Here is an 18,000-nt window from a genome sequence, read left to right as displayed (position 1 = left end):
GACCCACTCCAATTTGCATACCGCCCAAACAGATCCACAGATGATGCAATCTCTATTGCACTCCAACTGCCCTTTCCTACCTGGACAAAAGGAACCCTTATGTGAGAATGCTATTCATTGACTACAGATCAGCGTTCAACACCATAGTACCCTCAAAGCTCATCACTGAGCTAAGGATCCTGGGACTAAACACCTCCCTCTGCAACTGGATCCTGGACTTCCTGACGGGCCGCCCCCAGGTGGTGAGGGTAGGTAGCAACACATCTGCCACGCTGATCCTCAACACTGGAGCTCCACAGGGGTGCGTGCTCAGTCCCCTCCTGTACTCCCTGTTCACCCACGACTGCATGGCCAGGCACGACTCCAACACCATCATTACGTTTGCAGATAACACCGACAACGAAGAGACAGCCTATAGGGAGGAGGTCAGAGACCTGGCCGGGTGGTGCGAGAATAACAACCTATCCCTCAACGTAACCAAGACTAAGGAGATGATTGTGGACTACAGGAAAAGGAGGACCAAGCACTCCCCCATTCTCATCGACAGGGCTGTAGTGGAGCAGGTTGAGAGCTTCAAGTTCCTCGGTGTCCACATCAACAACAAACTAGAATGGTCCAAACACACCAAAACAGTCGTGAAGAGGGCACGACAAAGCCTATTCCCCCTCAGGAAACTAAAAAGATTTGGTATGGGTCCTGAGATCCTCAAAAGGTTCTACAGCTGCAACATCGAGAGCAATCTGACTGGTTGCATCACGGCCTGGTACAGCAATTGCTCTGCCTCTGACCGCAAGGCACTACAGATGGCGTATGGCCCAGTACATCACTGGGGCTAAGCTGCCTGCCATCCAGGATCTCTACACCAGGCGGTGTCAGAGGAAGGCCCTAAAAATTGTCAAAGACCCCAGCCACCCCAGTCATAGACTGTTCTCTCTACTACCGCATGGCAAGCGGTACCGGAGTGCCAAGTCTAGGACAAAAAGGCTTCTCAACAGTTTTTACCCCCAAGCCATAAGACTCCTGAACAGGTAATCAAATGGCTACCCGGACTATTTGCATTGTAGCCTCGCTACTTTTATAGCCTCGCTACTGTATATAGCCTATCTTTTTACTGTTGTTTTATTTCTTTACTTACCTATTGTTCACCTAACACCTTTTTGCACTATTGGTTAGAGCCTGTAATAAGCATTTCACTGTAAGGTCTACCTACACCTATTGTATTCGGCGCACGTGACAAATACACTTTGATTTGATTTCTATAGCTCCCCCCCCAAAAAAATTACAATGGTGGGAGAGTCCCAAGATGGAGGCGCGGTGGCTTCAAAACAGCGCCCCCTGTCAGACATCTAGTGTATATTTAAATCATTGTTTGATGTGTCTAGACTCAAGGCTTGCAGAAAAAAATGGTCTGGTATGAGTGTTATGAAAAGTAAGATTAATTAATTAAATGCCATGCGCTTTTGGATCAAATTTATAGGCTACACATAATAGCAGTGCACAGAGGGGCCTGTTCCAAAATCGAGGTAATTTGGTCATATACTGGGAATACTAATGTTCATGTGTGGTGTTGTGGAGTAGAAACCATACTGACTATTCTTCTGAATAGGCTATAATACTTGAAAGATTCACACAATTCCATTTGGGCACTGTGTCAATGATGAAATGTCCTTCTCTCAACTCGGGAAGCATATAGTCTACCCTACCACAGTGCGCATCCTCTTATGTGTGTCAAGCATTTCCATCCAGGAACGACACTTTTATAACAGCTTTTGTTTATTTTCCTAGGGTTTCCTAGGGGAAGGTTGGCTTGTATATTTCATCTCTCCTCCTTCGCCTTATTTGGTGTAATGAAACGGTTTCCGAGAGAGTTGATTATAGACAGAGCGGAGGTCCTAGAGAACAGCCCAGGGATATTTTAGGCCTAGCCTATCTGTAGACAGGGTTGAGGAGTAATTGATTACATAATCAGTTACATGTAATCTGATTACAAAAAAAACAATAACTGTTATCAGTGACGTTATCTGCCAAAATATTGTAATTGTTTTGTATTAGGGTTGTACTATTTGCACAGTAGTTGTATACGCAGAGCATCATGGGTAATGTGTGTTGAGATGAGCACGTTCATATAAATGGTTGAACTGAATTCCTGTTTCCTTATCATCACTATTGAGTTGTTATAAACACGTGGTTATGAAACCCACGAGACATAACAATAATCAGATTACAGATACTTTTGAAAAACTAGATGATTACTTCTTGGATTACTTTTCAATTCAGAAATTATGCACTGAAAGAAATTCACAAATTTAAGTTTGTTCCAACTGAGCAAGTGTGAACAAATGATGTATATAAACCCTGGATTGCTGATGCTATGTATTGGCCATTGAGAGGCTTTGAAGCAACCGGTCGGCCATATTGGCACTACCCTGTAAGAGCAGTCCTACATAGGAATGAATGGAATTCTAAAGTATTTCAATTAAATGTTTCATTTTTTGTTATCGTGGGGACATTATTTAATTTTCTATTTTATTTAACCCTTATTTTACCAGGTAAATTGACTGAGAACATGTTCTCATTTTACAGCAATGAGCTGGGGAATAGTTAAAGGTCATTGAGGGGGGATGAATGAGCCAATTGGAAGCTGGGGAGGATTAGGTGGCCATGATGGTATGAGAGCCAGATAGTAACATTAGTCATCTCTAAAAATGATACTTTAAAGATGTCCTACAGGGATTTAAAAAAAACTTTTACTGTTGAAAAGCAACATCCCAAGTATAATTACAGTAAAGTACACACACTAAAGGGGAAAAAAATAATTAGTGGTGCAGCGGTCTAAGGCACTGCATCGCTGTTCCTGAGGCATGACTACAGACCCGGGTTTGATCCCGGGCTGTGTCGCAACCGGCAGCGACTGGGAGACACATGACGCGGCGCAGAATTGGTCCAGTGTCGTCCGGGTTAGGGGAGGGTTTGGCCGGCCAGGATGTCCTTGTCCCATCGCGCTCTAGCGAATCCTTATGGCAGGCCAGGCGCATGCACGCTGACTTCGGTCGCCAGTTGTATGGTGTTTCCTCTGACACATTGGTGCGGCTGGCTTCTGGGTTAAGCGGGCAGTGTGTCAAGAAGCAGTGCGGCTTGGCAGGGTTGTGTTTCGGAGGACGTACGGCTCTCGACGTTCGCCTCTCCCGATTCCGTACGGGAGTTGCAGCGATGGGACAAGACTGTAACAACCAATTGGATATCACTGAAAGGGGTAAAACAAAAAATGTCATTCAAGGAGTTGGTCTGATGGGAATCCGTGATGTCATTGGCCTCCCACTTGCTTGAGGAACAATAGAGCAGCAGTAGAGAACAAAAGAGGAAAGGCCCACCCCCCCCCACTTATGTCATGTCTTTACTTACCTTGACCACCTATTGAGATTTGTCTTTTGTTAAATAAATCAGGTGTGAAATGAGGTGAAAATGAGATATATTAAAATATATATGTTTAACTCACATAATATAATTTCAAATCAAATCAAATCAATTTTTATTGGTCACATACACATGGTTAGCAGATGTTATTGCGAGTGTAGCGAAATGCTTGCGCTTCTAGTTCCGACAGTGCAGCAATATCTAACAAGTAATATCTAACAATTCCACAACAAATACCTAATACACACAAATCTGAGTAAAGGAATGGAATAAGAATATATAAATATATGGATGAGCAATGTCAGAGCGGCATAGGCTAAAATGCAAAATATAGTATAGAATACAGTATATACATATGAGATGAGTAATGCAAGATATGTAAACGTTATTAGTGGCCTTATTCATGCATTAAGGTGTGTGTAATAGAATAAATGAGGCAAAAACTAATGTAGACATTAATAAATGCATTTCTATAGTTTCCAAAATATTTTCCCAATGGTGGGGGGCCAAGATGGAGGCATGGTGGCTTCAACACAGAGCCCCTATCAGTCATCTAGTGTATATATATATATATATATGTGATCGTCTGACCAAAAGTCAGAGACACCACTATGATGACACACCAAATGTGTTTGATGGATCCTTTGGTCTTCTTCTAATGCCTCTTAATGGTAATCTAAAAGTAACTGAAAGTAGCCTAATCAGATTAATTTACTGAGTTTGGGTAGTCAAAAATTACGTTATTGATTACAATGTTGGACAGGTTACTTGTAACTGTAACGGATTACATTTAGAAAGTTACCTACCCAAACTTGCCTTTAGGGTACTTTTTTTTTTACCACATCACACAATAGGGTATAACTCCAGTGTACTGTGCAGTGGGTCTATTTGCAAATTGCACGCAACATATCCAAGAAATTGGATTGTACTAGACTAATCAGTGGATTGATTCAGGGCCACCACAGGCACCTTTTATAGTCTACAGGAATATTGATGTGGTTTAAAAATGTAAAAGTATGCGAGGGTTTGCCATGCTGTATGTCGCGTATCTCTAGCTCCCCTGTAGGCTTGGGCTACCAAAGAGCATTGAAATAAAGCGAGCCGTCGAACTAGTCTGGCTACTACTCTCTCCCCGGCACGGAAACCGGTTGCTGTCAGAATACGGCACAACCTAATTATTTCATTTCAAGGGAGACAAATTTACTTTAAATTCGGGAGTTCGTAAAGCCTACTACACAGGTGAAGAAGACCAACCTCACATCAAAGCGGCGCCCGAGATTATCGTGAATTTATTTGGGTGAGTAGCTTTAACTATTAACCACCGCCTACAGACCTTTTTCCTCAAACAAAAGGTGACCCAAAATCCGTTTGTTTGAATAGGCCTATTTATGAGGAGCCATTTCTCTCTTGTCTGTCTGTTGGTTCCAACTGATGGAGATCAAGCGATGTTGGCCATTTTTTTTTAATTTAGGGATGTGTAATGTCATACTGTATACAAAACCCATGGACGCAGCTGTTACAATGTCACAAATTACGCATCAATTTGTTGCAGGCTTGAATGGATGATGCCACGTTAGACTCCATCTTTCACACACAAGTGGCCAAAGCATCCCCCTCCCCTTCTTCATGTCAATTCTCAATATTGTTTGATATAAATAACCCACTTCTCATTCATGCAGCATCTCTCAATCTCTCTCTCTCTCTGTCTTTCTTTATCTCTTTTTCTAGTTGTCTAGTGGGACATAGATTTGGTGATACCCTATCTGTGTCCTAATCTCTGGGGCTATACAGATGCCATATCTTAATTTGATCATCCTATTGTTGCAGGAATGTTCCTGGACAACAGGAAATGCAAACGTGTAGTGTATTCAATGCTTAGAAAGGCTTCTAAAGTTTGTAATTTCCACTTAAAAATTTCAGAATTGATTTGCCTTAATGAAAAATATATCAACCACAGGAGGTTGGTTGAACCATAATTGGGGAGGACAGGCTCGTGGTAATTGCTTGAGCGGAATTAGTGGAATGGTATCAAATAGATCAAACACATGGTTTCCATGTGTTTGATGCCATTCCATTTGCTTCGTTCCAGCCATTATTATTAGCCGTCCTCCCCTCAGCAGCCTCCTGTGGTATCAACCCCTACAAAAAATGTCCATTGATTATTATCCACATAACAATTCACATTTTCTGTTGCTCCAGGATTATTTCCTGTTGTGTGAAACTGGCTCAAATTAAGATACAGCATCTGTATATGTTTTCATTTGGACAGTCAGTCCTTGACAATGGATGTACTGGAGTAGACATTTTACTAGTGTTACAGTAGTCTAGTGGACCAGAATGGGTCATGCATATGATATGCAGTCAAATACACATGCACATACACATACACAGAGTGACAAGTTCACACACAAATTAACTTTAAGGCACACCTGTTAATTGAAATGCATTACGGGTGACTACCTCAAAACTATGAAATAACACATATGGAATCATGTAGTAACCAAAAAAACAAATCAAAATATATTTTACATTTGAGATAATTCAAAGTAGCCACCCGTTGCCTTGATGACAGCTTTGCACACTCTAGGGATTCTCTCAACCAGCTTCACCTGGAATGCTTTTCAAACAGTCTTGAAGGAGTTCCCACATATGCTGATCACTTGTTGGCTGCTTTTCCTTCACGCTGCGGTCCAACTCATCCCAAACCATCTCAATTGGGTTGAGGTCAGGTAATTGTGGAGGTCATCTGATGCAGCACTCCATCACTCTCCTTGGTCAAATAGCCCTTACACAGCCTGGAGGTGTGTTTTGGGTCATTGTCCTGTTGAAAAATAAATGATAGTCCCACTAAGCGTAAACCAGATGGGATGGCATATTGCTGCAGAATGCTGTGGTAACCATGCTAGTTAAGTTTGCCTTGAATTCTAAATACATCACAGACTGTCACCAGCAAAGCACCCCCACACCAGCACACCTCCTCCTCCATGCTTCACGGTGGGAACCACACATGTGGAGAGCATCCGTTCACCTACACTGTGTCTCGCAAAGTCACAGCGGTTGGAACCAGAAATCTCAAATTTGGACTCATCAGACCAAGGACAGATTTCCACTGGCTTAATGTCCATTGCTCGTGTTTCTTGGTCCGAGAAAGTCTCTTCTTATTATTGGTGTCCTTTAGTAGTGGTTTCTTTGCAGCCAATTCGACCATGAAGACCTGATTCACGCAGTCTCCTCTGAACAGTTGATGTTGAGATGTGTCTGTTACTTGAACTCTGTGAAGCATTTATTTGGGCTGCAATCTGAGGTGCATTTAACTCTAATGAACTTATCCTCTGCAGCAGAGGTAACTCTGGGTCTTCCTTTCCTGTGACAGTCCTCATGAGGGCCAGTTTCATCATAGCGCTTGATGGTTATTGCGACTGCACTTGAAGAAACTTTCAAAGTTCTTGAAGTTTTCCCGATTGACTGACCTTCATGTCTTAAAGTAATGATGGACTGTCGATTCTATTTGCTAATTTGAGCTGTTCTTGCCATAATATGGACTTGATCTTTTACGAAATAGGGCTATCTTCTGTATAACCACCCTACCTTGTCACAACACAACTGATTGTATCATTAAGAAGGAAATTCTACAAATTAACTTTTAACAAGGCACACCTGTTAATTGAAATGCATTTCAGGTGACTACCTCATGAAGCTGGTTGAGAGAATGCCAAGTGTGTGCAAAGCTGTCATTAAACGCAAAGGGTGGCTACTTTGAAGAATCTCAAATATATTTTGATTTGTTTAACACATTTTTGGGCTCCCGGGTGCGCAGCCGTCTAAGGCACTGAATCTTAGTGCTTGAGGCGTCACTACAGACACCCTGATTCGAATCCAGGCTGTATCACAACCAGCCGTGATTGGGAGTGCCATAGGGTGGCGCACAATTGGCCTAGATGATTCCATGTGTTATTTCATAGTTTTGATATATTCACTATTATTCTACAATTGAGAAAATAGTAAAAATAAAGAAAAACCTTTGAATGAGTAGGTGTGTCCAAACTTTTGACAGGTACTGTATACATGTGTAATGAATACGAGGGGAGACAGAGAGCTGGTTTCAAGTGCACGGCGCAGCAGGTGTTTATTGTAAAAGCAGGTAGCTGGGTCCAGGGGCAGGCAGAAGGTCATACACAGGGGGTCCAACAAGGCAACAGACAGGCAGGGAAAAGGCTAGTAACGTCGTCCGGGAGATCAGGCAATAGGTTGATAACAGGAAATCCGATAGGCTAAGGTACAGGCAGGGAATAGGCAAAAGGTATCGTTAGAGAGGCAGGCAAAAACTATCATACACGGGAGGAGTAAATTACGGGAAAAACAGAGCTCCGACTAGAAGTGTGTCACAAAACAAACAACACTTCACAGTGATAAAGTGCAAAGAACTGAACTAAATAGTGCGTGATAATGACATACAGGTGTGTGAACTGGTGATCAGAATTCAGGTGATTGGGATCTGGAGAGTGAGCTGCGCTCAGGGGATCTAGTTGTTTGAGAGTGTGAGCTGGAAAGTGGGCTGGAAAGTGAGCTGCTTTCAGGGGATCTACGTGTTTGAGAGTGTGAGTTGGAAGCAGACGTTACAACATGTCACATGTCCTGCCATTGTCTTGCAACAAAGACACAAACACCCTGTCATCACAGACTCTTCTCTTTTCAAACTAGCACACATACAGACACGTTGTCATTTCACACATGCATGCATGTACACCACACAGACTGTTTTTTTACCATATTTTCCCCAATTTGCATCAATGCATATCGTCAGACAGACATTTAGACAGATAAACGCACAGGTGCGAGCTCACACACACAACACGCAGATACACACACATAGACAGACAAGCCCATAGCCGCAGGAAGGTGTTTGGGGGTGCTGAATTACAGGCAATATTCTCACTGGGCTAAAGGCCAGAGTTACCGCTTACAAGGAACGGGACACGGACATGGACGCATACAAGAAAGGCCGATACGACCTCTGACAAGACATCAAACATGCAAAAGAACAATATAATAGGAATCCTATTACACCAGGTCCAACTCTCATTTTATGTGGCAGGGCTTGTTGACGATAATGGATTACAACGGGAAATCCAGCAATGAGTTGCCCAGCGATGCAGAACTCACAAACAAGCGAAATGCCTTTTATGCTCGCTTCGAGGGAATATAACATGGTGCCTTGCATGAAAGCCCCTGTTTTTAGGATTACTGTGTGATCTTGCTCTCCATGACCCATGTGAGCACGGGGTTAACAATCACAAGGCCGCCTGCCAGACATAATACCAGGGCGCGTTCTCCAATCATGCGAAAACCAGCTGGCAAGCGTCTTCACAGACATTTTCAATATCTCTTTATCCCAGTCTGTAATCCCAACATGTTTCAAGCTGACCCCCATTGCCTAAATGACTGTAATTATGAAGTGCTTTGAAAGGCTGGTCATGACACACATCAACAACATCATCCCAGACTCCCTAGACCCGCTCCAATTCGTATACTGCCCCAACAGATCACACTTCACACTGCACTTCACACTGACCTCTCCCACCTGGACAAAGGGGGAAATAACTATGTGAGAATGCTGTTCCTAGACTACAGCTCAGCGTTCAACACCATAGTCCCCTCCAAGCTTATCACCAAGTTAGGGACCCTGGAACTGAACCCGTCCCTCTGCAACTGGATCCTGGACTTCCTGACGGGCCGGCCCCAGGTTGTGAGGGTAGGCAACAACACCTCCGCCACGATGACCCTCAACACAGGGCCCCCCCCAGGGCTGTGTGCTTAGTCCCCTCCTGTACTTCCTGTTCACCCACGACTGTGTGGCCACGCACGACTTGAACACCATCATCAAGTTTGCTGACGACACGACGGTGGTAGGCCTGATGACAGATGGCGATGAGTCACCCTACAGGGAGGAGGTCAGAGACTTACCAGTGTGGTGCCAGGACAACAACCTCTCCCTCAACTTCAGTAAGACCAAGGAGCTGATCATGGACTATAGGAGAAAGAGGGGAGAGCACGCCCCCATCCACATCAACAGGGCTGTTGTAGAGCGGGTCGAGAGCTTCAAGTTCCTTGGCGTCCACATCATTAATGACTTAACATGGTCCACACCCCACAGTCGTGAAGAGGGCACGGCAGCGCCTCTTCCCCCTCAGGAGGCAGAAAAGATTTGTCATGGGCCCTCGGATCCTCAAAAAGTTCTACAGCTGCACCATCGAGAGCATCTTGACTGGCTGCATCACCGCTTGGTATGTAAATGACAGCAAAGCGCTACAGAGGGTGGTGTGAACAGCCCAGTACATCACTGGGGCTGAGCTCCCTGCCATCCAGGACCTTTATATCAGGCGGTGTCAGAGGAAGGCCCGAAATGCCATAGACTGTTCGCTCTGCTACTGTACATTGATCTGGTACTGGTACTCCCTGTATATAGCTCCACATTGATCTGGTACTGGTACTCCCTGTATATAGCTCCATTCTTGTGTATTTTCTTTTCTTCCTCTTGTGTTACTATTTAGTTATTATTAATATCTTTAAACTCTGCATCGTTGGGAAGGGCTCATAAGCAAGCATTTCATGGTAAAGTCTACACCAGTTGTATTCAGCACATGTGACAAATACAATTTGATTTGATATGTGGTGATAGAACTTGCCATGACTGAGTGTGAGGAGTACATTGATTTATTATCCGACTATTGATTGGAACCCGTTATCATGCCATGCATCACTCATACACAGTAGAAACCCCTAGGCCCTGCATACAGGCCACATACTGTACATGCACAGGGCATATGGACACACCTCTCTGTCTTTCTCTTTTTCACAGAAGTATTCTCATCTGTGTTGTGGTTAAGCAGAACACTTTGGCCCCTGGCTAGTTGGTGTGTGTGTGCTGACAGCACATTGGGGCGTTCACTGATAAATGAATGCTATTTCCGGTGACATGTAAATATTTACAGATACAGAGCATGCCTTTGTGCTCCAGCATCAGCAGGGAAGGATGTGTGTTGGTGGTTGGGTGGTTGTGTGTAAAGAATAATTATTTGATTTTTGTTGCTAAATTAACAAGCCGTAGTGGAACATTTGTTCAGCATTGATTAACGTGATGTAATAACATCTCTATTAACCACTACCATTCATAAACAACTTCCATACCTCATGCAAGGTGATGTCATCAAACACACACACACACACACATATATACAGACACACTGCAGAAAATGTCTGTTCTATATAAAACATCCGGATAAGGGCGCAGTCAGTGGCTGCTTTTGTCCCAGTTATCAGTGTTCGTGCAAGACTGACCATCAAACACACACATGAAATGCAAGGAAGAGGTGTAGTTGTCTATTGACAGTTTTTTTTCTTCAATCGCTTTGGTGCTCTTTTCACAAGTATATGGTGAATTTTCTAAACTCTTAGTAAAAAACTCCAAACTGGTAAGACTTGTAACACAGCTAATCTTATATTCAAAACCTTTTATTTTGTATTAATTTTAGTTTGTAGACTTTCACCACACAACCATTGATCCAAAACTTAATTTTACTGTGAAATACCATGAGAACATTGATTTAATCACCAAAACACATCATGATATCTTCTCAATGTAGTTGTTTTAACTAACAGTTGATCTAATAGAAAAAAATGCAAGATGCAAAATTGTTCTTTGAATGTAATATGCTACAGTAATGTATATTACACTGTTTTCACATTAGGCAATTCACTGGCACTACCCATAAACATTTACTGAAAATGTCCTTGATTTCTATCCCAATGTGCGATCAAATCGCTATAGCGTGATTTAAATTTAAAGGCACTGTTCCCGCGTTCGGGGAGACTGCATTCACGGTAAACGCTGCATATGTCGCCTCAATCAGAAATGACCTATCAATTTCAATCGCGCTACAGCGCTGAACTTTCACAATACAAATTGAATTGTGGCCTAGATTTCAATCGTGCTACAGTTCAAATCTTCAGCACTAAGTATTGAATCAAGTCAATTGAAAAAGTGCTTAGAGTTTTGAAACAACTGCCTTTTTGAGGATCTGTTTTGAGTTGTTTACTAACCGTTGTGACATACTTGGGAAAATCTCATCAAAGTGATTGAAAAAACTGTAACGTGATACAAATCATGGGGGTTGGCTGTTTTCTTGTGTGCATAGTTGCGCAAAGTAGGGATGATGATAAATACATTTTAAAAAATCGCTCTAAACCCCCCTCCCCCTATGCCAACCCAAAACATCTGCCAGCGACCATGGTTGTGTGGGTTGGTGTGCGTGTGTGTGCCTTTTTCAATTTATGTCCATGTTTGTTTCCATTAGTTTATAGTTTATCTGCTGCTATACGGTTGTCATAATTCTATCTACACACAGAGTTCTGTTTATTGTCCCGGCATTCTTCCATGGTTCCTGATGCTGTCTGGTGACTTACTTGCTTCTATATTTGAAATACATTTTGGTTTACCTTCCACATCTATTCTGTCATCCCTCATTCTTCCCTCACTTCTACAGAGTGCAGTAGCTCTGGAAAACAACCAGAAAAAGAGTGTGAGGGGGGGGAAGAGGGAAAAAGAGCAAGACCATGGCTCAGATTAAGCTGCAGAATGTGGAGGACTACTATGAGATTGGAGAGGTTCTTGGCAGGTGAGTGAGAAGGTTTGGAGTAGAGAATGGAACAGCACTAGACATTAATTGATGTTCATTTGAATTGATTTGAATTGAACTTAATTTACATATAATTCTAGGAATACACTGCTAAGTAAATAGTACTAGAAAGGTGCAATGTCCCTCTCTGTTACTCTCTCTCATCTCACATTCAAACAAGCTTTAGGCCTATTAGCATCACAGGAGTAGTTCAGCGTAATATAGAGCTCAATGCAAAAGTTCCCTACGATATCATCCCTCTCTGCCCCCCTCTAGTGGTCACTTTGGGCAAGTGCGTGCGGTGCTGGAGCGGGCGTCCGGCGTCCACTGGGCGGGGAAGTTCCTGAAGCTGCGTCGGAGCGCTAGTAGCCGCCTGGGCCTGGAGAAGAAGAGTGTGGAGACGGAGGTGGAGATACTGCAGAGCCTGCAGCACGCCAACGTCATGGCCCTCAGGGACGTGTTTGAGAGTCGCGCCGAGGTGGTGCTCATCGTGGAGCTGTGAGTCAAGTGGGGACAGATGGAGGGAGGGGGAGACCTCTGCTGGTCTATGTCTATGTCTATCTGTCTGTCTGTCTGTCTTCCCCCTCAGCCCACAGCAGGTGGGATGGAAATAGTTGTGTGGAGCACAACTCTAACTCCCACCCTGTTTAATGGGAACACAATGAGAAGCACTTGGTCCCGTCAGCCCATCTAATCCTCCTGTCATTACTAGCATTGATCTAATAGTCCAGGCCAGACAGACAACCCAAAGCCTATTAATATAACTGAACAATAGCCCCCCCAAATACAGACACACTCACAACTGCAACCAAACTGGTGCTGCACTCCAGGAAACAAGAGTTCATGAATAAAAGATCTTGAAGCAAACTTTTAGGCTGATTCACTTTCGAGTAACTTTAATAGGAATGAATGCGATGCCATTTTTATAACTTGGTCTAGTTATTATAAGTCGACAGATGTAGGATCTTAATTTGAGCCAGTTTGTTACAGCAGGGAAATAATCCTGCAGCAACAAGAAATTTGAATTATTATGTGGATTATAATTAATTGACATTTGTGTAGGGGTTGATACATTATTCTTAAGGGAAAATCAAGTCTGAAATTTCAAAGTAGAAAATACAAACTTCAGAAGCCTTTTAAACCTCAAATATATTACAAGTTTTAAATGTCTCCTGCAACAGGGTGATCAAATTAAGATCCTACATCTGTATGTGATGAAGATATTGCCCTGACAAACTTCTACTTAATTCTATCTCCTTTTTTTTACCACTTCTTTCTCACTGCCCCCCCCCCCCCCCTCCCTCTCTCTGCTCTAGTATCAGTGGTGGGGAGCTGTTTGATTTCATAGCAGAGAAGGAGAGCCTGTCTGAGGAGGAGGCCATAGAGTTCTTGAAGCAGATCCTCATGGGAGTGGGCTTTATGCACACTAAGAACATTGCCCACTTTGACCTCAAGGTGAGACACACAGGAATAGAGCTGATAGAAAGCAGTGCTTCCCTGTACCATGAATTAGGTGGGACGGGCCTCCCGTTTCCTGACTCTGTTGCCCCTTGACCAAACCCATTTGGGCTGTTTTTCATTCCATCAGGATTTGGCATTGTGTGTGCAACGCTCTCTGTTTTCCATTTAGCCAGAGAACATCATGCTGGCTGACAAGACGATTCCACACCCCCACATCAAGATCATTGACTTTGGACTGGCCCATCGCTTCAAACAGGGAGAGGAGTACAGGAGCCTATCTGGGACCCCACAGTACATCTGTAAGTGGAACTTTCCACATGTTTACTGTCTGTGTTTGTTTGGTGGAAATTGTGTCAGTCAGTATGTGTGTCATGTTGTGTGAGCATTTTGTTAGTGTGTGATTATGGTGTGTATGTTTGATGTGTGTACAGTGTATCTTCCTGTCTGTTTTAGTTTTTATTTAGCATGAGCCTCTAGAAAGGTGCTGAGGTTTCCATGGAGACAGTTTCCAAGGGGTAGTAGTGTGGTTGTGGACAGGATGTGACATCAGAGCGTGTGGTGGGGAGCTGGGGGTAGTGAGAGAGACGTGTGACTAGGTGAGAAGTTTCAACAGACATGAAATGCGTGATGCAACCTGAGTCGCCAACACAAAGAGTGTAACGGAATGATTACTTTAAGTGTTGCATGGGTATTATTGTCGGGCCATGGGTTCTACCATAACCCACTCATTCCCCAACTAGTTGCCCATTTTCATGTGTTTTACTGTAAGATTTTAGGATTTATTTATATTTTTTATTTATTTAACCTTTATTTAACTAGGCAAGTCAGTTGAGAACAAATTCTTATTTACAATGACGGTCTTAGAGCATTTAACATCGTTAGAGAATGCCATTATGTTGTGCAACAGCAGTGTTAGCATCACCCAGTGTTTCCTAACACAATGACACAGTGACTGTTGTGACAAAAGGAAGTTACACTCTCTTCTATTGTATTCTCAGGTCCTTACAAAAGATCTCTCTCTTACTATCTGTTATTTTCCTCTCTTACACACACTCTGTTTTTCTGGATAAGGCTGGATTGTGTTATGTGTATCTCATTATCTCTCCCTTTCTCTCTTTTGCTCTCCCCCTTCTCCCTTTCCGTTTTCTTCCCAGCCCCTGAGGTGATTAACTACGAACCCCTGAGCGAGGCAGCCGACATTTGGTAACCATTACTAAAATATTATTCATTAGAAAAACAAAACAAAATGTCCCAGCTGCCTTGACTGTCAGGGTAAAAAGTTTTGTGCACACAAAGTCACTCATATCTCTCTTCTCTTTCATCTCCAGGAGTATTGGTGTGATAACCTACATATTGTGAGTATGCAAAACAAGTGGACAATTTGAAATTTACATACCATAGCTACCAGTGGAGGTTGGTGGGAGGAGCTATAGGAGGACCGGCTAATTTTAATGTCTGTAATGAAATAAATGGAAAGGTATCAAACATGAAACCACGTTTGACTCCAATGCAATTTATTACATTGCAGCCATTACAATGAGCCTGTCCTCATATAGCTCCGCCCACCAGCCTCCTCTGGTAGCTACACATATTCTCTAATACCCCCCTATTCTACAGGTTGAGTGGTTTGTCCCCCTTTCAAGGAGATAATGATGAGGAGACACTAAAGAACATCGTGGGGATGATCTATGATTTTGAAGAGAACTATTTCAACCAGACCAGCACCATGGCCAAAGACTTTATTGAGAAACTGCTGGTCAAAGACCCAATGTAAACAAACGATCACTCATTCATTTATTAGTTTAATTGATATGGTTATTGTCTATAACCTCTGTATACTATGCAACAATCTATTACTTAATGATGTGTGTCCCTCCTACAGAGAGAGAATGACAGCGGATGAATGTCTAGTACACCCTTGGATCAAGGTGAGAGAAGAGAGAATTGTGATTTGATTGGGGTAACTTCAATACATAAACCCAACATAAGCACATTATAAGGTTTGAGTAGGAAAGCTTAAGTTGTGAGTATGATTCACACTGAAAAGCTGTGAACTGCATGTCACTTTGGATAAAGGCTAAAGCGTCTATTACAATATCACGTTCATTCCTTGTTTATCAGCCCCTCACGCGCAAACAGGCGGATAACAGAAGTCGATCGTCCATCAACATGAAAAGCTTCAAGAAGTTCAACGCCAAAAGGAAATGGAAGGTGAGGCCCAGTGGTGCATCTCAATATTCCAAAGTAGCTTCCTCTTCTTTTCTCCTACCCTGTATCTGCATTGGTGTGCAGCAGTAGTCCTACAATATTGGTGAGAGCCCGACACCTGCTGGTCCGGACATTGTATTGCATCATATTTGCCTTTTTCTTTCCAAAGTCCTGCTTTCCTATGGACACCTTCTCTTTTCATACCCTTCTTTAAATCCTCCCCCCCTCTCTCTCTGTAGATGTCGTATAACATGGTGTGGGCGTGTAACAGATTATTTCGCCTGCAGTTGCAGTGTAAAAGCAGGTCCCAGGAGGACCCAGAACTGGTAAGAGAGAGCAGAAAGGACTGGGTCTAGACCAGGGGACATGCTGGCTTCTGCCCTGTTCTTAAAGTCTGACTAAGACCTATATAACTAGCTGTGTGTACTGTCTGGGCCATCAATAACACCAATTTTAATCAATCGTAATATACTAATCAATTATATGCCAGGGAAAGAACAAAAACAGGAAAACTACAATGAAATATTGCACCCATATTTCATCATAATGTTACAATCCCTTTATTTGAACTGTTATAAATCCCTTTATTATACTCTCAATATCAACATATCGATGAGGCTGTTGATATGCTTATGTCTGAATATCTCTGCAATTGTCCCCTTGTCAGAGGCAGTGTGAGAGCGACCAGGAGGACACGGAGACCAAGCCTGCTTCTCTCATTCGCCGCAGACTCAGCAGCAGTTCTTAAATAAGACCACTGGGGTCACTAACACAGCCTCAGACCACCTCTATCCATCCCACCATGGGGAAATGGAGAGAAGCCTTTTGTGAGTGTACCAATCACAATACGAGTAACGAACCCGTGATGTACCAATCACAATACGAGTAACGAACCCGTGATGTGCAGGTGCCTAAAGCCAGTGTTAGTCCACAGAGTTGAATCTTAATGTCTCAGACACGGTTCCTGATAAAACCACTGTAGTTTACCAAACTGCTTCTGTTACACTTCACCCCCATTTGACCTAGTATTTCCCTGTGCCTTTTATGTATTTGCCTGTGCCTTTTATGTATTTGCCTGTGCCTTTTATGTATTTGCCTGTGCCTTTTAAGTTTGACACATTTATTTTCTGAAAATGCCAAAACTTTTCTTTAGGTTTGATGGTGCACGGGATAGAGTTTGTCACACTTATAGCTAACCTCAATTGCAATTATTATGCCTTACAATATTTTGTGGTTAAAAGCCTTATCAAACTTCATCTTAGATATACTTTATTGAACATTTCAACTATCTTTGGCTTATGTCAAAGGTCAAATTTATAGTTGTTTTTGAAAGGGAAAGCTACTTTATAACATTGTGTAGGCTTGTTTTTTATATATAATAATGAGAGTTTAATACTGACAACAACCATGTTTTGTGAATTGTGTGATGGTGAATAAGAAAATGTTAGTCTATGATGTTAAAGCTATCACAGTATATACGTTTGTTACTTTGAAAGCCCACAATTTTTTAAAGACAGCAGACTACTTGTACTGGTTGAGTTATCAGTTTCTGTGGCACATGATGTTACCATATTTGAACCATGAGGTCAAGATAGTCAGTGAACTGCAACCTGTATCTTACTTGACCACTGCGAACCTATAGTTAACATCACAATCATTGTAAAAGTTCATTGTAACAGACAAACGGATTAGAAGAAGTGAGGCCTACAAACTTCAGTCTTTCAGTTCTTATTCTAAATGTTCTAAATTGTTTCCAGGCTGTCAACCTCATATTCTTATCAAAGGGTGGGGAATTGTTGCCATTTTCCTCTGGGTTTATACAAGGGTATGGCGGTTTTGAAACGGGGTTGAATAGTTGGCACTTCCAAGATGAGCAGGATCCAAGGAGTCAGCAGCATTCTTGGAGAGAGGGGGCCAAGGAAATAAAGAGCTTTCACACACTGTAAATTCCTGAATCTGCCCATGCCCTCTCTCCTTCCAATGTGCATCCTACAGAGCACATGCCCGTTGCCATAGAGGACTCACCAACAGACGCACTCGAGCATGCAAGAGAGGTGAGTTTGGAATTAGGCAACCATTAAAATTGAAGTAAAAGTGCATAATATAATAAGTGTTCAAGGTGTTCAGTATATGTGTAATTCGTAAGCATGAACACCCACATATACAGTACATACAGGTGAGAGGAGATGCGCAAACAACCATGTCTAGCGAAACGGAGTAACAGGCTAACAGGCTACACACT

General features: G+C 42.7%; 1 protein-coding gene across 2 annotated transcripts; it reads left to right on the top strand.

Moving 5' to 3' along the window:
* Positions 1 to 4,301: 4,301 nt before the first annotated feature.
* Positions 4,302 to 17,656, top strand: LOC120047645 (death-associated protein kinase 2-like). 2 transcript variants are annotated; one of them, XM_038993190.1, is made up of 12 exons: positions 4,302 to 4,711; positions 11,958 to 12,089; positions 12,366 to 12,587; positions 13,406 to 13,544; positions 13,720 to 13,849; positions 14,705 to 14,753; positions 14,879 to 14,905; positions 15,168 to 15,320; positions 15,433 to 15,478; positions 15,672 to 15,761; positions 15,998 to 16,084; positions 16,426 to 17,656. In XM_038993190.1, the coding sequence occupies exons 2-12, from the start codon at positions 12,028 to 12,030 to the stop codon at positions 16,504 to 16,506; spliced, it is 1,086 nt and encodes a 361-aa protein (XP_038849118.1). In that variant the 5' UTR covers positions 4,302 to 4,711; positions 11,958 to 12,027; the 3' UTR covers positions 16,507 to 17,656. The 2 variants fall into 2 exon arrangements, with proteins under 2 accessions (XP_038849118.1, XP_038849119.1); XM_038993191.1 differs by lacking the exon at positions 15,168 to 15,320.
* Positions 17,657 to 18,000: the final 344 nt, after the last annotated feature.

Source organism: Salvelinus namaycush, chromosome 5 (genome assembly GCF_016432855.1).
Source record: "Salvelinus namaycush isolate Seneca chromosome 5, SaNama_1.0, whole genome shotgun sequence".
NCBI classification, from domain to species: domain Eukaryota; kingdom Metazoa; phylum Chordata; class Actinopteri; order Salmoniformes; family Salmonidae; genus Salvelinus; species Salvelinus namaycush.
Note: the sequence above shows the minus strand (reverse complement) of the source record. Positions and strands in the feature narration are given on the sequence as shown.

Coding starts and splice junctions, on each gene's coding strand:
- LOC120047645 (XM_038993190.1), top strand. CDS start 12,028: ATGGCTCAGATTAAGCTGCAGAATGTGGAGGACTACTATGAGATTGGA. Junction 12,090..12,365: donor ATTGGAGAGGTTCTTGGCAG/GTGAGTGAGAAG, acceptor GCCCCCCTCTAG/TGGTCACTTTGGGCAAGTGC. Junction 15,321..15,432: donor CTGCTGGTCAAAGACCCAAT/GTAAACAAACGA, acceptor TCCCTCCTACAG/AGAGAGAATGACAGCGGATG.